Raw genomic sequence first — 21,109 nt, 5'->3', positions numbered from 1 at the left:
CTTCATTTACAGAAATCCTATCTCAGAATAAGGAGACCGAGCAAGCTGAGAAGGTAACTGACTGCCAAAAATCTGGAACATGTCAGCAGTATCAATCCAGTCGTGCAGTAGATGGAAACATTAGCACGTGTACAAGGACTGCAAAAATTGGAACACCACTAACATTTCCAGATAAACGGACATGGTGGTACATTAACCTTGAGAAAGTACTTAGCATTTACAGCATCAGAATACAGTTCAAAGACTATGGAGAACAATATGGTATGGTTTGTGTTGTTTTATTACCTATGTCTTGATACATAAGTGCAATGATTTTCGTTTTATGTCCATTTCGCTATTTTTTCATCTCTCCTCTTTAATTTTCACTAATACTACATGTATCTACCGGTATATGAGTCCTCTGATGGTCAAGAATAAGAAATTACTCGAATGTTTCTTAATTTCTTAGCGGCTTGCTAATCATACCCATCTAATTGTTTTCTTTTATTCAAAACGTAGATATTACGCCAGTAGTTAATGCTATCAAATTTTAGTACCTACTCTACATACAGCAAATTCGAAATGCTATTGCTGTACAATTAGACAAATAAAGGTTTCATTATATTCTACAAATTAATCATGTCAAATAAATTTCTTTAATGTGTATTTTGTAGATTAATACAGTGAAAGGCGTTGATTGAAAATAATATTTCATAATAATTATATGTATTTAGAATGTAAACGATGGTAATTAAAACTTTAAGAAATTCTGCATCAATTAAATGGAAGTAATACATGCATATCTGGAATGTACATCGTCAACTTCCCACATTTATGTAGCAATATTCCATTATCACCTGCATATGGTGTTTATATATCTCAACTGATTCGATACGCAAAAGCTTGTTCTGGGTATAGTCAGTTTTTAAATCGAGGTAAGCTACTGACAAACAAGTTGATGGTACAGGGATTTCAACAGTCTCGATTGAAGTCAGCATTTTGCAAATTCTATGGTCGTTATAACGATCTAGTTCGTCAATACAACCTCGCATTGGGTCAAATGCTGTCTAATGTGTTTCATACCGATTGTTAAGCCGTTCTTGGCACACTGATTTTGACTGCGGATAACTCCGTTTACCTGATCAGGATATGGGGCTCACGGCGGGTGTGACCGGTCAACAGGGGATGCTTACTCCTCCTAGGCACCTGATCCCACCTCTGGTTTGTCCAGGGGTCCGTGTTTGCCCAACTATCTATTTTGTATTACTTGTAGGAGTTATGAGATTGATCACTGTTAGATATCTTCGCCTTGCATAATGAAATGATAATGTTTGTAAATAAGATGTTTTGTATCAAATATATCGTGAAATATGGATCCATAGAATGTATCATCCTGCATTTCTGTCCAAAAATAAATTAACATATGCTGTATCACAAAGTCTCGCACAAAATGCTTCCTAAGAGGGATATCACTTGATCTTATTATACTTTCACGTAATATACTCCAATCTTATTGGTCAAGAAGCATTTGAAAAAACATTCTAAATATTTCCCTCTGAGAATAATAAGCACGCGCCCCAGGGTTATAGTATCTAGCAACGGATAATACTACTTGACAACGGGTGATATTACAAAAATTATCCCGTATAAAATTTATGCGCGTACGATTCGCCGAAGATTGTTAGACGACGTCGATTGAGCGTTTGTAATAAACGCGAATACCCGCATTAATATACATAGCATGGTATGGTGGTGATTGATGAAATGTTAACAGACAAAGGTTTTTCTGCTTTGTTGTTTATATAGCATACAGTATATTAAAACATGGTATTCATTGATCATATGTCAACAGATTCAGTTTACCTGATCAATATATACATGTAGGGCTCACGGCGGGTGTGACCGGTCGACAGAGTATGCTAACTCCTCCTAGGAACCTGATCCCACCTCTGGTGTGTCCAGGGGTCCGTGTTTTCCCAACTCTCTGTTTTGTATTGCTTATATTAGTTATGAGATTGATCACTGTTCGTTATATTCGCCTTTCACGTACGTTTTTCTGCTTTGTCGGCTACGCCTCGTTTAAAAATGGTTTTCCCGGGGTGAAAATTTTCAATTTTATGCTCAATTACAGGCAATATCTATATAGTATTATCCTTCAGAATAATACAATGAATTTTATTGGTCGACGACTGGTCACGAATTGTCTCCCTCACGTGCAGTAACTACTCTATAAATGTTACCAGCGCAAGCGAGACAACTCTGATAAAAATAAATAAAAAATGTGCGTGATCGTTAATTAATGAATTCTAATAATGAATTGTGTCATCCTAATGTGATGTCAAAATCGAATCTTTTCGTCGCGTTAATGCTGGTTTAACTGCTCTATATTGCTAAACTTATAAACATCGAATAAATGTATAACATTGAATATAAAATAAGATAGTGCATGTAATTATGGATAACATTGATTACACCCCTCGAAAACCATTGAAAATTTATCTAAATCTGCAGGAAAAGTTGTTACAATTTTTCTGACGTTCAAGAATTTTAAATATGACAAAAGTCAATAAATGTTTGATTACCTTTATACTCCTAGATTCTAATAAAACTATAATGATAAGTGTCGGAAGGTGATAACTCTACTGACACAGAATAATTTGTGATGTCTCCCTTCTAAACAGTCCATAATTGTATAGTGTATTATACAGTTCTTACACTTTCCTATTGTGGGAATGGTATCAGTACATGCTTGTTTGCCAGTTTGACTTGCCACTCACTTTTAAGGTTACCTATCACAGGTGCAATCGTGCTTGTACCTTACTCTTTTTCTAACATGTTACATATTCCACTTGTCTTCAGCGATTTCAATATTTTGATCAGAATCCATAGCATATAGATAAACGAACATGTGGTTTTCTAATAGAAAGTTGATACAAATAGTCAAATACCATCGCTTATATATCAAGGAAAAGTCTTCTCTTCTTTCCAACTGATAATAGTGTCATCAAAAATTGATAATTTCAGTCATGAGACAAAGAGGGCGTTTTGCTGGTTTTTCACTCTATGTGTCGAACACAACTATAAAGGAAGATGGGTATCTGTGTTACAAGAACGGAAAGGAGATACCGACCTTGGATTTCAGTACAACTTGCGTCAAACATGGACGTTACGTAATATTTTACAATGAAAGACTTGACGGGACAACTTATCCTACCGGATATCAAATAGAGATAGTTTTCACTGAGTTGTGTGAAGTAACTGTAACAGGTAATACTGTGCTACCAATTATACAATTAAAAATCCATTTAGTGTATGATAAATGTAAATTAATATGATAAATATATTAATATTGTGTGTTATATTGTACTACATCATTAACCAGTTTGTACATACGTTTGCAATTTTATGATGAGTGTATTGTATTGTTTATTTCGAAAAGCAGTATTGTTTATAGGTTGCAAATATATGTAACATACATGTATATTACAGTAATAACGTACATGTAAGTGAAAAAGACATCAATAAATTATAATGACAATTTTTAAATACGAAATAGATCATGTGGCCCAAATATAAAGGATATCTTTATGTTGTGGCCTATGTTGTGGTGTGTAAAATGAGGAGTCATATCTCCAATATTTTCTCTGTACATGTACTATATCCTTAGGTTGTAAAGAATCCGGTGTGCTACCTCGTTATACGGTTAAAATCCATTTAGTTTATGTAAATGAGGTCTTATATTTTCTCTGCATCATATATATATATATATATATATATATATATATATATATATATATATAGGTTGTGAAGAATCCGGTGTGTATGGATATAACTGTGATCTACCCTGTCCAAACAACTGTCAGGAATTGAGATGTGACATTGTCAACGGAACGTGTTTGGGTTGTACAGCAGGATGGGTGGGGGAGTTTTGTAACACATGTAAGATTATTGTTAATACTTCATTAAAATATGATTGACACTCTCATGTATGTATGCAATTTATAATGAAATCTTATTAAAAGAATGAATATTCCGTAGCATGTCCAGCTGGATATTACGGTTTACAGTGTAGATCTACGTGTACTGGACACTGCAGAGACAACCTGTCCTGTAACCACACCACTGGACAATGTGACTATGGATGTGGTAATGGATGGACAGGAACACATTGTAACACACGTAAGTTATCTTAAAGATTTTTTAAGCAAGTAAAATACAACTACTAACTATAGTGGAATATTTGAAAGATAAAAACGATGAAATATCAACGCATTGTAAATTTAGACTTGTGAAAAACAACAAAGCATTAGTAAAGTAGCTTCGGTTGTGAAACGGAAAAGTATACGCTTTTTTCAAAATAATAAATTGCTGGATAAAATCATATTTTACCAGAGTGTCCTGCAGAATCATACGGCCCTGATTGTTTGTATAACTGTAGTGGACAGTGTCTGAGTTACCTCCCCTGTAGCAGGGAAATAGGAAGATGTGACAGAGGTTGTAATCCAGGATATACCGGGGAACTCTGTGACAAAGGTTGATGTTGAAAGTGTAGTTTGATGTTTTAAATAAGTTATCGGTGGTATTACAGAAGTATTTCTTCTTTCTAAGTTGATGAAGTATGCTCTAAACAGTATTGCACTTTGATATTTTATTTTGTTATACACCTAAAATATTTCCCCATGTTAAACTTATAAGATTTAGAACCAACATTTTAACTGTTAAACTTACTCTCATATTTATTATATGAAACACATAGCAGAAACACGAAAAAAGTAATTATTGATTATCAATTAGGACATTGGGTGTGTTTTCTTTTAAACTACAAATGTAGTGGACACGTTGATAAATGTACGCAATCATTCTGTCTTGTTAAACCTCAACAAACCATGTGCCTCTGGTAAAAACTATACCTAGAAAATGAAGGTGCATAACAAATAGATATAGACTGTGTCCTCGGATAACGGCTATTTTTTTAATCCTCGAACGGATCTGTGGCCGTCTGGTCAATCAAACAGCACCTGTCATCGGACTCAGTCAATAACTGTATAATTCAAAACATACATGATATCTCTCTAATATGGTTATCATTAAATGATTTTGACACTTGAATCCGGCCATGATTTGCTCAAGAACATTTAGATATGATGAAATTATAAACAATTTTTAATCACATTGATAGTCTGTTCAGTTGGTCGGTACGGATTGAATTGTTCAGAGAGCTGCAGTTCCCATTGTCGATCTGAAAGTAATCATTGTAACCACAGAGACGGACATTGTGAACATGGATGTGACGATGGATTCAAAGGAAATAGATGCGAGGAAAGTAAGTATCCAGTTCTTAAATAAAACAAACTTACAGTCTGAAATGAATTTGAACTTTTACTCTAAATTGCATACATACATAGCTATATCTGTCTGTCCTTGGCCTTCAAAAGTTTACTGCATTTATTCCTCATTTTTCTTAAATTGTAAGCATCAAGGAAGTTAATTAATCAGTAAAAAAAATAATAATTTACATGTTTTACGTACTATATTGAGTGATATGATAGATAGTATGAACATACCAGTATGTTGGAGTATTACATGTATTTGATCTTTCGTTATGGATGGTGGAATACTGTAATGTTCTTACTTCGTTTGATCTTTTTGCATGTATGACGTTAATAAATGTTTGACATTTTCCTAACGGCACCTTTCACGCTTGTAGTCGTGTTTTGTAGGCCTATTTCTTCAGTTAATGGTTTATTCCCTGATCTCTGGGTAAAATGGTAGCCTGGTTTTTAGTGGTATTTGATGTAGTTTCTTGTATGATCTTGCTCATATTGTTTACTATCTAGCATGTGTTGATAAACACTTTTTGATAAGCAGATTTTGTTCAAATTGTGTTTTGTCACAACTAAGGCATAGCTGAAAACGAAATTCGGAGACAAATAGGAATGGTGTGGTTGATTGGTAGGTTGTTTTTAGTCACGTCGAGAATTTTTCACTCACATTGAGACGTCACCAGCTGTTTTCTGTGAATTTAGATCTATACATAGAACACACCACCGTAGCAAAAGTCTCTATTGTTTTTTTAAGGTCATATCCGAAAGATTATGATTCTAACTTCTAAATGTCGAGCGTTTAGTAAAGGAGCAACCACTACCTACATGTATGGTTACATCGTAGGTTTGAGGCGGCCATGGCATGAGAGAAACTCGAACGCACGACCTCCCGGTTACAAGGCGAATATTCCATTACTGCGCTAGCGCGACGGGGAAGTGATTTGGAAATCATTTCTAAAGTCATGTGTGCGGCATCAATGACAAATGACAATGTATCTCCCTATGAATATACAACTCATTCTTCAGAAATGTTGACGATTCACATACATATTGCAACTGGCTCACTGACCTTATCCTACTGTCACATATCGAAGATAATCCAAACAATAAAATTTTTGTGTACTTAAGGTATATGAAAAGTATCTCCTTCGTGGCAATATGAAATATGATATGCTATGTAACAGTTTATGAGCTGTGTTATGGAAGCTTATTTTGATTTTATTGAAAGTACGTGTTATTCATCAAGTATTATCAAAGAAAAATAGGTATGGTATCCTTGGAAATATTTGCCTTGTGCCATTTTTGTCAGGATGAATTGAAAAACAATTTTGCTCTGTTTTTTATTTCCACAATATTGATTGTTGGTAGTCTAAAGTAATACGTATATTCACGTAACATTGGATTGACCCTTTTAGTACTTCGTTACTAGCTTGAAAATACGGATGTATATTTAATTGCTGTTATAAAATTTAGAAATTCATTTCAAAATTAAGGATTATGTCCCTCATGCATAGCTCTTATCCTTGGACGAATTTGGCTCTACTTGTTTGGCACGCTGTTTTGGGCTATATTTTGCTCTAAAACGTCATACTTATTTCGGATTTCAAACATTTCGGTTAAGCATCACTGAAGAGACATTATTTGTCGAAATGCGCATCTGGTGCATCAAAATTGGTACCGTATAAGTTTTACATTATGACCCCTGGGTCGAGGCCTCTGCTGGTGGACTGTTAGTCCCCGAGGGTCTCTACATCCCAATAGCTAAGTACTTCGTTACTAGCTTGAAAATACGGATGTATATTTAATTGCTGTTATAAAATTTAGAAATTCATTTCAAAATTAAGGATTATCTCCCTCATGAATAGCTCTTATCCTTGGGCGAATTTGGCTCCACTTGTTTGGCACGCTGTTTTTGGCTATATTTAGATCTAAAACTTCATAGTTATTTCGGATTTCAAACATTTCGGTTAAGCATCACTGAAGAGACATTATTTGTCGAAATGCGCATCTGGTGCATCGAAATTGGAACCGTATAAGTTTTACATTGACCCTTTTAGGGTATTAGCGAAAACAAATCAGTGGCAAAATATCCTTAGCTACCGTAGTCAATTTTGATATTTTGAGATAATTATCATTGTCCATTTCTCTTCTTTTAGTTTGTAATGATGGCTGGTATGGAGAAAACTGCTCTGCACGATGTAACGAAAACTGTGTCAATCAGTCATGTGACCATATCACAGGCAGCTGTACATACGGATGTAAACCGGGATGGAGGACCCTCAAATGCGAAAAGAGTAATTCTTGATATGACATTTCTTACTAATATTCTTTGCATCATATAGCCTTTAATTATTTCAGCTTCGGTATTTCAAATGATCAACAAATTAGTACAAAAATGATCAATAAAGTGGAAATCTATTTTTCCAAAATGCATTTCTATAATACTGTCAATTTTTAGAATATATGTGCGCTTTATCTACGTATGACATACATCAGCATACACGTATATTGAATGGAGTCTGACGTGTTTCTTACCGATTGTTAGACCGTTCATTTTATGCTAATTTTGACTACGGATTACTCCGTTTACTTGAATAAGATCTAGGGTCCACGATGGGTGTGATCGGTCAACAGGGTATTCGTACTCCTCCTTGGCATCTGATCTCACCTCTGGTGTTTCCATGGGTCTGTGTTTGCCCTGTTCTCAATGTAGTGCTCTTTATAGAATTTATGGTATTGATTGCTGTTCGATGTCCAAAATGCACTTTTTCATCTTGCAGGAAAAGCTCGAATCACAAATAAATAATCTTATATTGCTTCCCTCTAATGTTCTTGTAGAATGCTCAGTAAAAACGTACGGCAAAGGTTGTGGAAATCACTGCAGCAGTCATTGCAGATATATGACATGTAATCCAATCACTGGATCTTGTTTGGAGGGCTATTTTTAATTATTGTGTACACACGTCGGACCCAGGTACCTACTTCACCTTTTTCATTACTATTCTATTTTTTATTTTTTTTTAAATTATTTTTAATTTTTTTTTTTTGCAAAATTATTGGGGCGGCGACCGCCGCCCCTGCCGCCCCTGCCGCCGACGCCCCTGTAGGAATATTATGTATAAGATGTTTTCGTTGTGCATGATGCACAGCGAAAACATCTTATACATAATACTCCTACAAGTACAATATGCAAGAGCCCTACGGTCCTTATGCGATGATAGGTTTTTCCCCTTGTTTTCAGAACGTTCATTTGCCGTTATTTTGACATGCAGTTATTAAAATAGGATATATTTAGTGACCCCCCCCCCTCCTCTGGGATTTTGACGTTTGGACAAAATAACATATCTGAGGGCTTTTTTTTTTTAGCTTGTCAATAATATTAGCCAACTTCTCTGTATCCCCCCGTACGTTGTACTACGTGACTTTATGGTAATCGTATGCACTTTTTTCTTAATTTTTCTCACTATAAGCTGAAATCAAATTACTGCATATTCCTTCTGGTTACATGTAATATATAATATATTATATGATATAATATAGATAATATTTGCTACTTTAAATGGCGATATTAAGTTGTGTTTAATCATGTAAAGTACATACAATACTACACCTAGTTTTAAGACCTAGACATAAAACTTCCACTAAATAACTAGTAACTGTATTATCATTATTTGACCTGAAATGTTTGTCTCAAATTGATCAAAAATCTAATTTTAAAGCTTCATATAACATATCAGTATGTTTGGAAAATAGATCGATTCCTTCGATTAGTTTTAACGTCTATACATGTACCGTACAAGTATACACAGATCTGTAAATGTGAGATAAATCAAATACTGTATGGATATAAATACATGTATATATTTAATCTAAAATTAAAGGTGCATCAAAACCAGGAACAATATGCACTACGATAATTGACAAATATCGGTGCGATTTAGCATATAAACAAATTTGCGTGGTGTATAACACTTTCATTTGAAAACCCTTACGTATTTACTAGACTGTGCTGCATATGTATTAACAAACACAGGTATTTGTACCCGTCCAATGATATTAATGACATGTAAAATCTAACTAGAATTCTTTTCGGACATATACAGATTCTATGTTGGAACTGCCATGTGATTATTTATATAATTCATGCATCCAGAATGTAAGTAAATACAACCAACAAACTCATTTTTTTTTTTACGTTGCCGCGATTTTGACGTTTCAAGTTCACGAACTTTGACGTCGTTTTCTGTGACTTGTGACGTCGAAACATAAGGGCCCTTTTCTCATGACGCCAGTCATATATATATATATATATATATATATATATATATATATATATATATATACGTATATATAACGCGCTTGCGTTAAATTTTTAACTTTGTGTACTGTTTATTCTATTTCTTTTTTAATATATATATATATATATATATATATATATATATATATATATATATATATATTAAAAGAAATAGAATAAACAGTACACAAAGTTAAAAATTTAACGCAAGCGCTTTCATTTTATAATCTTCAGGCGTTACATTTTAAAATAATTTTGAAATGGTCTGACGTCATAAAGGCGTCCTAACATTTCACGTACATAACGACGTCATAAACGAATGAAGGAAAAAGGTCAAACTCCCCGTCGAGGCCTCATTACGTCACCTACGTACAGACCTCTCCTATGTGACGCAGCACAATATACAGATTTGTATATTGTGAGTCCGCGATTATCACGCGGGCAAATAACAATAAAGAAGTAGTTCGTAGGTAAAAGATTGAAAATATTGACATTAAGAGCATTAATATAAAAGTATGGATTTTATTTTACACATAAAATTATCAAAAGATCATTAAAAGGTAGGGATACTCTGCTCAAATTATAGTGTTTAATGTTTACATTCTTCTTTTGAACTGTTTACGTTTGACGTTACGTTTTTATCGTCATTCTACAGTGACGTCACACAGTATATGCGGCCTAAGAATTCGCTATCCCATAATGCCTAACTGGAAGAGATTGGTTTGTGAGCAAACGAACTCTGGCGGAAGTTTGGGGAAAAGGTTTTTACGTTAAGCATATTATGACGTCATAGATAATAACAGTAAACATATTTCACAGTAAGATATTGAGAACCGGTTTTAAAGTATTAATAAAGTGTCTTTCTTTTTCTCGTCGGGAAATAGTATTTTCTGTCTACAGTTTATAAAACGGAAATACACTGAATTGTCCGTGGCCACTCACATCTATATATTCACTAACTTTAATTTTTCTGTATCCGGGTGCTGAAATGTGTTGTTTATGAACTCGTATACGAGTTCGTAGAGTAGTTCCAGTCTCACCGATATAATGTTTTCCACAGCCAGCACATGTTATAACATAAATTAAATTTTTGGTGGAGCACGTCATATCTGAATTTACCGTAAATTCCTTGTTGTTAAATTTAAACGAATTTGCTTCACTTAAGTATGGGCACGTTCCGCATCGCCGATTGTCACATTTGGTAAAGGTGAAATTTTTTTGGTTTGACTTTTCCTGAAACTTAGATTTACATAACAGTCTCCTAAAATTTTTCGGTTGTCTCTTGCTGTTGATAAAAGTATACTTCTTCATAATTTTCCTCAGTTTTCATCTGTTTTTAGTAGGTCGTTGAGTTGCCGAACGATAGGTGTAACATTAGAGTTCCTTGGGTTGTATGTTGTAACAAACGGTAAAACGTGTGGATTTGTTATGGGATTGATTTTGGATTTATTTATAAGATTTTCTCTATTGAGTTCTCTGGCTTTCTTGATTCCGTCGTTTATAAGTTTGATTGGATAATTCTGTTTTTGTAAATAACTATTTAATTTCCCTAAACGTTGTTCCCTGGTAGGTTCTTCGCTAACGATGGTACATATTCTTCTGGCGAGGTTGTAAGGTATGGCACGTTTTGTGTGTCTTGGGTGCGAGGACGAAAAGTGTAAATACTGGTGAGTGTCCGTGTGTTTGTAAAAAATATCTGTAATTATTTTGTCCTCCTTTTTGATAACAGAAACATCCAGAAATGGTAGACAAGATGTACTGTAATCCATTGTGAATTGTATCTTTTCCAGTTTTGTCTTATATATAGACCGCATTGTTCATCAAATGATTTTTTAACTTTTTGGTATAATAATTCCTCTAAATAGCCGAGTGTAAGTGTGGCATATGTTGGAGACATTTTGGTTCCCACTGCGGTACCTTTATCTTGAAGATAGTGTTTGTTGTTGAATGTAAAAACATTGTTTTGTAGTACAAATGCTGTTGCCTCTAAAAAAAAAAAGTCTTTAGAAAAACGTTCATCTATTTGTTCTAGGTGTTTATATATCCAATATTCTAGTGCTTGAAGTCCTAGTGGACAAGTAATATTAGTATAAAAATTAACAACATCAAACGTTACTAATATTGCGTTCTCGTTTACCTTATCAGGTAAGTGTTGTAAGAAATCTAAATCATCACGGACAAAACTGTTGACTTCATTACACAGAGGTTTTAATATAATGTCCAGCAAGTTACTAAGTCTTTGTGTTGGGGCAGATGGCCCCCACACAATTGGGCGGAATTTCAAATCCTTGGGTCTAAGACAAGTGATGTATTCACAATTTTTAAGCTATATTGTGTGTTTTATTTCATCCGATTTGTGGACTTTGGGTAAGCCATAGAAACAGCTTTCTTTAAAATCAAAATTTGTGATAAAATCCTCTTCTTTTTCAGTTGGTGATGACGGATGTTTTTGTATAATTTTTCTAATTTTTTGTAGAATCTTTTTGTTTTGACTTTCATTTATTTCCGAGTAGAACTCATCGTTGTTTAGCATATCTAATATTTTGGATTTGTAGAAATCTGAGTCCATTATTACCACTGTTCCTCCTTTGTCAGCTTCTTTGATAATAATGTTTTCTTCCAATGACAATGATTTTAACGCATTCATTTCAGTTTTCGATAGATTGTTTTTTCCGGTGTTTGAATTATCATCAATGATTGGAGTTTTTAGTAAAACATCACAAACTCTATCTAACATATTATTTCAGCCTCTCCTTGGATTAAATTTTGATTTATTTCTGAGAAGGCTTTCTTCCAGATTTTTCTCTTCATCATATTCATCCTCCTCACCAACGAATTCGGCCAGTCTCAATCTGCGAGTGTATTCTTTAGTTAATTCTTGGGTATTATTTCTCGGTGTTGGTGTAAATTTTAAACTTTTCGATAATAAATTTATTTCGTCTTTTGTCAAATGTTTGCTAGAAAGGTTGATCACCTTTGGGTCCACGGTTTTGGTCTGATGTTCTCGAATCTCTGGCTTCCGTTCAGTTTGCCTCCGCCTAAAAAATACTGGCTGCTTTTTCTTCCAATATACGTGGTGCAATTATGTTTGAACACGTTTGTTGTTCCCGAATTTTTATAGTTTTTATAAACAGTTTGGTTTTTCGTTTTGAATCCTCTGTTGGTTTTTCTATGGGTATCTGAGTCTGATGTCGGCCTTGATTGATACGGATTGCGTCCTGATTGTCCTGTTTGTTTTTGTTGGAAATAAATTTATTATCGAAAAGTTTAAAATTATTATTAATATTATCAGCATTGTCTATTTCTCTTCTTTTAGTTTGCAGTGCTACGTTTTATGGAGAAAACTGCTCTGTACGATGTAATGAGAACTGTGTCAACCAGTCATGTGACCATATCACAGGCAGCTGTACATACGGATGTAAACCGGGATGGAGGACTCCTCACTGTAAACAGGGTAATTCTTAATATGGTGTTTCTTGTTAATATTCTTTGCATCATATAGTTTTAAAAATATCAAAAATTCTTTTCCAGCCTTGGTATTTCATATGATCGCCAAATTAGTACAAAAATGATCAATAAAGTGCAAACAAATTTTTCGAAAAAGCTTTTGTATAATACTGTCAACTTTTAGAATACAAATACATGTGCGCTTTAACTATGTATGACATACATGTATATTGAATGCTGTCTGACGTATTTCATACCAACTGCTAGGCCGTTCTTTATATAATCATTTTGACTTCGGATTACTCCGTTTACCTGATAAAATCTAGGGTCCACGACAGGTGTGATCGGTCAACAGGGTATGCTTACTTAATGGCATCTGATTCAACCTCTGGTGTTTCCATGGGTCTGTGTTTGCCCTGTTCTCAATGTTGTACTCTTTATAGAATTTATGGGATTGATTGTTGTTCGATGCCCAAAATTCACTTTTTCATCTTGCAGGAAAATGATAATCTTATATTGCTTCCCTCTAATGTTCTTCTAGAATGCTCAGCAGGAAAGTATGGCAAAGATTGTGGAAATCCATGCAGCAATCATTGCAGAAACATGACATGTAATCACATCACTGGATCTTGTCTGGAGGGCTGTACACCAGGATATTTGGGGAGTTTCTGCAACAAACGTATGTAGTTTGTTAAGAATAGTAACACTTATTGTTCATTTCTCATTAATTGCGAATATGTACATTGTGTATGTATTTAAGCATGTGACGAAGGAACATATGGACTCAACTGCTCCCAGAATTGTTCTCAGTACTGCCTCGGCGTTTGTGACAATGTTGACGGATCCTGTGCGTGTTCCGCTGGGTGGGCGGGATCCCCTGACTGTAGTGAAAGTAAGTGTCTATCTTATATATTTTGCCAACGATTATTCTTTTTTTATCTCAACTGAGCTGAAAGCTCAACTGAGCTTTTCTGATCGCCTGTTGTCCGTCGTCTATCCGTCCGTCCGTCTATCACAAAATCTTGTGAACGCTTCTCCTCCTATATCGCTTATCGGATAGATTTGAAACTTTGTACAATGCTTAATTACCATTTGTAGATGTGCACATTGGTGGGACAGGAGGATCCAATTATTTTCCTAAAAGTTATACTGGATCCAAGAGGGGTGGAGGATGCATAATGGCTAGTGAACAATTCTCCTATATGGCTTATCTGATTGATTTGAAACTTTGTAAAAAGCTTCATTGCTATTTGTAGATATGCATATTTGCAAAACAGGGGGATCCAACTATTTTTCTAAAAGTTAAAGCAGATCTAAGAGGGGTGGATAATGCTGAAATAGCTTGTGATCACTTCTCCTCTGATATTGCTTATCCGATTAACTTGAAATTTTGTACAATTATCGGAACAGGAGGATCGATTTGTTATCCTTGAAGGTATAGTGGATCTGGGGGATGGGGGTGTAAACTAGTTTGTGAACACTTCTCCTATGTGGCTTATTGGAGTTCATAATGTCTATGTTCCTGCTCATGCTCTCTTCTCCATACCATGCCGTACATTAAGGGGAGGAGGTTTCATTTGGAGCACTTCCAATTTAGGGAGCTGGGAAGACATTCGTTTTTCATAAAAACAATCTCTTGTTAAATATTACGTTTATAAGTCATGGACGCAAAGTAAGTGATCCCTTGGTTTTAATAGCTGCAACTCATGAGAGCAACGACTTCCCGGGTCAAGCCTAAAGATCTTTGGAGTTTGTCATCACACGTTCTACACTACATTTCAATTGTTCTCCTCAGGTACTAAGAATCACAATGTGTGTATCGATCGAAGTAGAATAGTTCTATTTACAATCATTTCGTCAAGTTACATGTACCACTTGAATTTGTAGATGTAAGATAGTGTGTACAATTACTTCATGCAATCCGTTTTAATCAAATTATCAAGATTGCATTCTTTAAAGTATATCAAAGTTCCACAAAGTATTTAAACCATTCCATATCCTGTGATTAATCTCATAACTTCTATATTTATATTACAAATCGCATTTTTCTCCATGAACCAACCAGTTTCAGAGCACGACACAATCCGTTCATATTGACTATGTGCTAGCGCGATTCACAAAATTTGTCTCAAATCCAAATCCGTTCATATTGACCATGAACAGCTCAAACATGCTGTTCATTTCTTAAATAAGCAATACAAAATTTAGAGTTGGGCAAACACGGATTCCTGGATATAGCAGAAGTGGGATCTTGTGCCTAAGAGGAGTAAGCACCCCCTGTCAACCAGTCACACCCGCCGTGAGCCCTATATCTTGATCAGGTAAACTGAGTTATCCGTAGTAAAAATCAGTGCGCTAAGAACGGTTCTCAATCGAATTCAAAATTATATCCCGTAATGTGCATCATTGAATAAATTATAGTAGTAGTTAGCATTCACTTCATATTTAATTTGTCATTAAAAGTACGAAAATATATAAGATTCATATTAGTACATCAGACGAAATATCCTCATATTCGAGTCAAATTCGTTTCTGTGTGATAGCTTTTGTGCAACTTGGATTGTAAATCACTGTAACAATCACGAGTACGTCATATCGAATACGCCCTTGAAATTTGAATTACCCATAATTCTCTGCAAATAGCTTCTATAAATCTTAATGGTTTTAAATGACAATGTTTGCATCGTGTGTTTTTTTTAAATATGAAAAACAAATAATTAAAACTAAAAAGAAAAAACATATTTCCGGTTCAGATATCTTAAATACTTTTGAACTACTTCATAGATGGCATTGATATAATCAGGATCAATGTTTTACGAATTAGATACAAACTTCAAATTACTAATATGATTGGGATCATTACGCTTGATATAAAAAGAAGAAAATACAGACATGCAGATGCTTTAATATTCTTGGATAATTGGATATATTTCAGCAAATTACATACACGTATACAAATAGAAAACAATACATATACGTGTAACAGGTAGAAGATGAATGGTTTGGTGCGGGAAATACTTTTTCATGGAAATGTCAGTTTTTGAAACACATTTATCTACGTATGACATGTATGTTTATTAGTAAAAGCTCAAGCGATAAATAAATCATTTCAGAATGTTTCCCTCTAATATTCTTTAGAATGCTCAGTAGTAACATATGGCAAAGGTTGTTGAAATCACTGCAGCAGTCATTGCAGAAACATGACATGTAATCACATCACTGGATCTTGTGTGGAGGGCTGTACACCAGGATACTTAGGAAGTTTCTGCAACAAGCGTATGTCTTCTTTTGAGAATAATGAACACACTCCATGTGGGTATCAAGCTATATACAAGTTCTGGTGTGTAGATTCACACATACATAGTTTCGATTTTTATTTAATCCTTATCATATGTACAAGCGGCAAGGAACAGCCATCTATAATCGACTGAGATATGAGATTGGCCAAAAACAAAACAAAGCATTAATTAGTCCAGGTAAACGCAATCTAATTAAAAATTTGACTTCTTAGATCCGCGCTGTATACTCTGCGTAAGAAGATCTCACATAACCCGACTAGGGGTCATGTTCATGTGACCTTTATGTTAACCAATCAGCGCGTCGCCTATGAAATCGTCGGTGTTAACAATTCAAGGATAATGATTGTTTAGTTTGAAAGAAAACACATCGCAGGTAGATGTGACGTCAAAATGCACTATTTACGTCAACTGGCGTTATATTCCTCGCGTTAATTAAGTAAACCATCTTGACAACTATTCAAATCGTACTTAGCTCTATTCACACATAAATCACAATTCACATTTGATTTAATTTGGGTGTATTTTATGCCGTATGTTTTGTTGTTTATATGAACGGAATAGATTAGGCATTATTGCGAAAATTTAAAGTCCTTTATGTGAGAATATGCATTGTTTAGTGTGGGATAAACTTCGTGGGAGAGCGATTACTGCAACTTGTTTACGAATTGCCGGGAACCGCCTAGATAGCCCTCATTGTATGTATGACGCAATCTGACTGGCTGATAGTTCTCATGAATGTCCCAAGCAAAACGTGTTGCGGATGTGACCCCTATGGGGTTATGCCAGATCCTACTGTAGAGATTGTGAGCGTATCTTATAATCTAATTTTAGTTAGATTGAAATAAACGTAATTGACTCATTCCTTCCTGAATAAGACCACTTCATCTAACAATATTTCCTGACATATATTCAATATATTAGAATATAAATGTCTATGCTTAAATTAATTGATTGTATATTGTTTAACGTCCCTCTCAAGAATCTTTCACTCTATGGAAACGTCACCATTGCCAGTGAAGGGCTGCAAAATTTAATCCTATGCTCGGCGCTTACGGTCTTTGTGCAAGAAAGGATCTTTATCGTGCCACATATGCTGTGACACGCGGTCTCGGTTTTTGCAAAATCATCCGAAGGACCGCCCCATTTAGTAGTCTCTTACGACAAGCAAAGGATGCTGAGGATCTATTCTAACCCATCATTGGGTTAAATGCTGTCTGTGCGTTTCATGTCGATTGTTAAGTTCTTGTCACACTGATTTTGACTACGGATAACTCCGTTTACCTGATCAAGGTGTAGGGCTCACGGCAGGTGTGACCGGTTGACAGGGGATGCTTATTCCACCCAGGCATCTGAGGGCTCTTATTCACAAAATATCTTACGACTAAGATCAAAGTTTACAAACACTGTCATTTTCTTATTTTTCATTTCTTGTAGATTTTCTTGATCAATACATAAAGTACACCCATGGTTCATAGAACCTGAATACATACTTGTGACCTTGTGATCGGTATTTAATTTTCAGACAGAATTATTTTGTTCAGGTTAGTCGTAAGATGTTTTGTGAATAAGCTGTCAGGGTTCTTTAACGTGCCAACACCTACTGAGACATGGGACCTCCGTTTTTAAGGTCACAAGAAGCAAAAACAGTTCTCACTTCTTGATACCGAATGTTTGGAGAAGGAGCAATCACTACCTATGTTAATGTCTAAGGTTTGACGCGGCCTTGGCACGAGAGAGGCTCGAACTCACGACCCCCCGGCTACGAAGCGAACAGTCTACCATTAAGCTATCGCGATCGGTTGTATCGATCGAAGTATAATCAGGGGTCAAATGCTGTCTGAGGTGTTTCATATCGATTGTTAGGTCGTTCTTGTCACAATCAATTTAACTACGGATGACTCCGTTTACCTAATCAGGATATAGTGCTCACGGCGGATGTGACCGGTCGACAGGGGATGCTTACTCCTCCTAGGCACCCGATCCCTCCTCTGGTATATCCAGAGGTCCGTATTTGCCAAACATTTTATTTTGTATTGCTTATGGGAGTTATGAGATTGATCACTGTTCGTTATCTTCACTTTTCATCCGTTTAACCTAATATTGGTCCTAACAAGCATTATTCATTTCTTTCATTAACTGGGACTGTCTGTATTACATGTATTTAAGCATGTGACAAAGGAACATATGGACTCAACTGCTCCCAGAATTGTTCTCAGAACTGCCTCGGCGTTTGTGACAATGTTGACGGATCCTGTTCGTGTTCCACTGGGTGGACGGGATCCCCTGACTGTAGTGAAAGTAAGTGGCTAACTCATATTTATACACAATTATTTCATCTATCTACCGAAAAATATCAAGTTTGTAAAGTCCTATTTTTGAGATACAAATCATGACATCAATGTTGCCTGGGCCAAGCCTTACGACGTTTAGACTCTCTGCATTAAATAACGCTGCAGTAAATATAACCTTTTCAGCCTCCTCCCTCCTAGTGAACTAGCAATCACAATCTGAATAGAAATTGTTTATTGTTTAAATTAGAACCATATTATATAAATGAATAAGTTACATATTTACCATTATCTCGTCAACTTAGCACTTAAATAAAATAGTGTATCAAACTACTCACACACAGTTGGGTTTATCAGCAGTACATTCTAAAATACTATTTTCATCTAATTGACAGACTATTGTGATGCTTAACATACATACCTGTATAAGTAAATCCAATGTGCCATATGCTTTTATTGACCATACCTTTGACTAGGTTTGGCTAAAACAATACACAAGAGAAGCTGTTCATAATATGCTTTAGGGTATGTAATTAACGTCTTCAGATATTCATAACTCTGAATTTCAACCAGTATTTGATTTCTCTGAACTTAAATAAAAGGTGAAGATTACGAACAGGGAGTGATCAATCTCATAACTCCTATAAGCAATACAAAGTAGATAGTTTGGCAAACACGGACCCCTGGACACACCAATAACTTATACGTTGAAAAAGTAAGAAACTAGAATTGGAATATCATTTCCCCAAATCAAATTTCTCTTGACTTTTGCCTTCGTTGGAAAGTTTGTTTACTGTAGTTACTGTTTTACTCGTGGTATCACGAATATTTAATGATAACTCTTAATTAAATTTGATACCGAAGTTTGTCATCGTTTTTACCTTTTCAGATCTTTCTAATTTAGTTCAACCAGTACTGTTCTACAGTTGTATTACCAGTGAATGTATCCGCTGATCTCTGTTAAATCTTTGTGAGCTATTATGGGTCACTTTCAGTATCTAGTTACCCCATAGTTGTACAAAATATCATATAAAACATTTTCAAAATATCCCCATCCTCATCCCCCCCCTCCCCAAAAAAAATATCAAGAACCTTTAATAGCATTGTTGTCTATCACAAATTTGTAATCTTTCATATGTTCTAGTGATAGGGAGTAAATATAGATTCAGAATTTGAATATTTTTGTATTACTTTCAGACGCACCTATTGTCTGTAATAACGACTATAGTACTCCAGATGCATACATCGCAGCCTTTTCTATTTCACTGGTCATCAACTTCGTCGTTCTTGTTGTCATTGTTATATTATTGAGGTAAACAAAATTGTTTGAGGATTATGACTATTCTCAATGAGTAAAAAAGTCTTTGTTATTAATATCAATCATACTACATTTTAGGGTAATCTATAACAGAAAACAAGAGAAGCGTTCCTCGGACTATATAGCTAGTACTGAAATATCACCGCCATCACAAGTCAGCAATAACGATGTACACCAGTATCAGGAACTCAACATGTCCAATGATAGTTCATATCAGAACCTGTCATTAAGAGATCATTCATAAAATGTATATTAAACGTAACTTATTCTTCTTTTTTTCGTGATTATGCTTTTTTATTGATAAAATGTGAAGATAACGAACATTAATCAATCTCATAACTCCTATAAGCAATACAAAATAGATAGTTGGGCAAATACGGACCCCTGGGTACACCAGAGGTGGGGTCAGATGCCTAGGAGGAGTATGCATCCCCTGTCGACCGCTCACACTCGCCGTGAGCCCTATATCTTGATCAGGTAAACGGATATGTTTTCTTCACCTTCACATTTTGATAAGCAGGGTTCATACATGTTAAAGCTACATTTATTGAAATATGAAAAGGTGAAGAAGATAACGAACAGTGATCAATCTCATATCTCCTGTAAAGAATACAAAATTACGAGTTTAGCAAACATGGATCCCTGAGCATACCAGAGGTGTGATCATGTTCCTAGGAGGAGTAATCATCCCCTGTCTACCGGTCTTATCCGCCATGATCCCTATGTCTTGATCAGATAAACGGAGTGATCCGTAGTTAAGTTCAGTGTGTAAAGAACGAAGATGAAATAGATATACAATGATAAATAGAGTATGTGGTATTAAAAGGGTGTATGATATAAATTTGATTATTTGGAAATTAATTGTGGAATTTCTATTACACTTATCAGAATTGTTAAATATAATGTACTGTTAAATCGGACAAATGTTGAAGACAAATTATAAGTTATGATAAAGAATCCTCACAACTACGGTTGTAGGCAGCTTAATAAGCTGGTGACGTTTCCACAAATTACGGTACGTACACTGTACTTTGTTTGGAAATATTGCACGTAGTTGTGGTGATATTGAGGTGAAGCCGAAGTTAACAATGGGTTTTTTGAGGGGTAAATATTTTCAATATTACCCTCAACTAGATGCGGAGGCCTCTGTGGCCGAG

General features: G+C 35.1%; 1 protein-coding gene across 1 annotated transcript in view; it reads left to right on the top strand.

Moving 5' to 3' along the window:
• LOC125669350 (multiple epidermal growth factor-like domains protein 10) overlaps positions 1-20,214 on the top strand; it is a 30,857-nt gene extending 10,643 nt beyond the window's left edge. The window contains exons 2-14 of the mRNA XM_056163853.1: positions 13-261; positions 3,004-3,246; positions 3,781-3,918; positions 4,018-4,158; positions 4,372-4,512; positions 5,159-5,302; positions 7,460-7,597; positions 12,917-13,054; positions 13,589-13,726; positions 13,808-13,939; positions 18,513-18,644; positions 19,832-19,946; positions 20,031-20,214. Coding sequence (XP_056019828.1) covers positions 13-261; positions 3,004-3,246; positions 3,781-3,918; positions 4,018-4,158; positions 4,372-4,512; positions 5,159-5,302; positions 7,460-7,597; positions 12,917-13,054; positions 13,589-13,726; positions 13,808-13,939; positions 18,513-18,644; positions 19,832-19,946; positions 20,031-20,196 — 2,015 coding nt within the window. The 3' untranslated portion in view covers positions 20,197-20,214. The remainder of the gene's footprint in view (positions 1-12; positions 262-3,003; positions 3,247-3,780; positions 3,919-4,017; positions 4,159-4,371; positions 4,513-5,158; positions 5,303-7,459; positions 7,598-12,916; positions 13,055-13,588; positions 13,727-13,807; positions 13,940-18,512; positions 18,645-19,831; positions 19,947-20,030) is intronic.
• Positions 20,215-21,109: the final 895 nt, after the last annotated feature.

This window comes from Ostrea edulis, chromosome 4, assembly GCF_947568905.1.
Source record: "Ostrea edulis chromosome 4, xbOstEdul1.1, whole genome shotgun sequence".
Classification (NCBI taxonomy): domain Eukaryota; kingdom Metazoa; phylum Mollusca; class Bivalvia; order Ostreida; family Ostreidae; genus Ostrea; species Ostrea edulis.
Note: the sequence above shows the minus strand (reverse complement) of the source record. Positions and strands in the feature narration are given on the sequence as shown.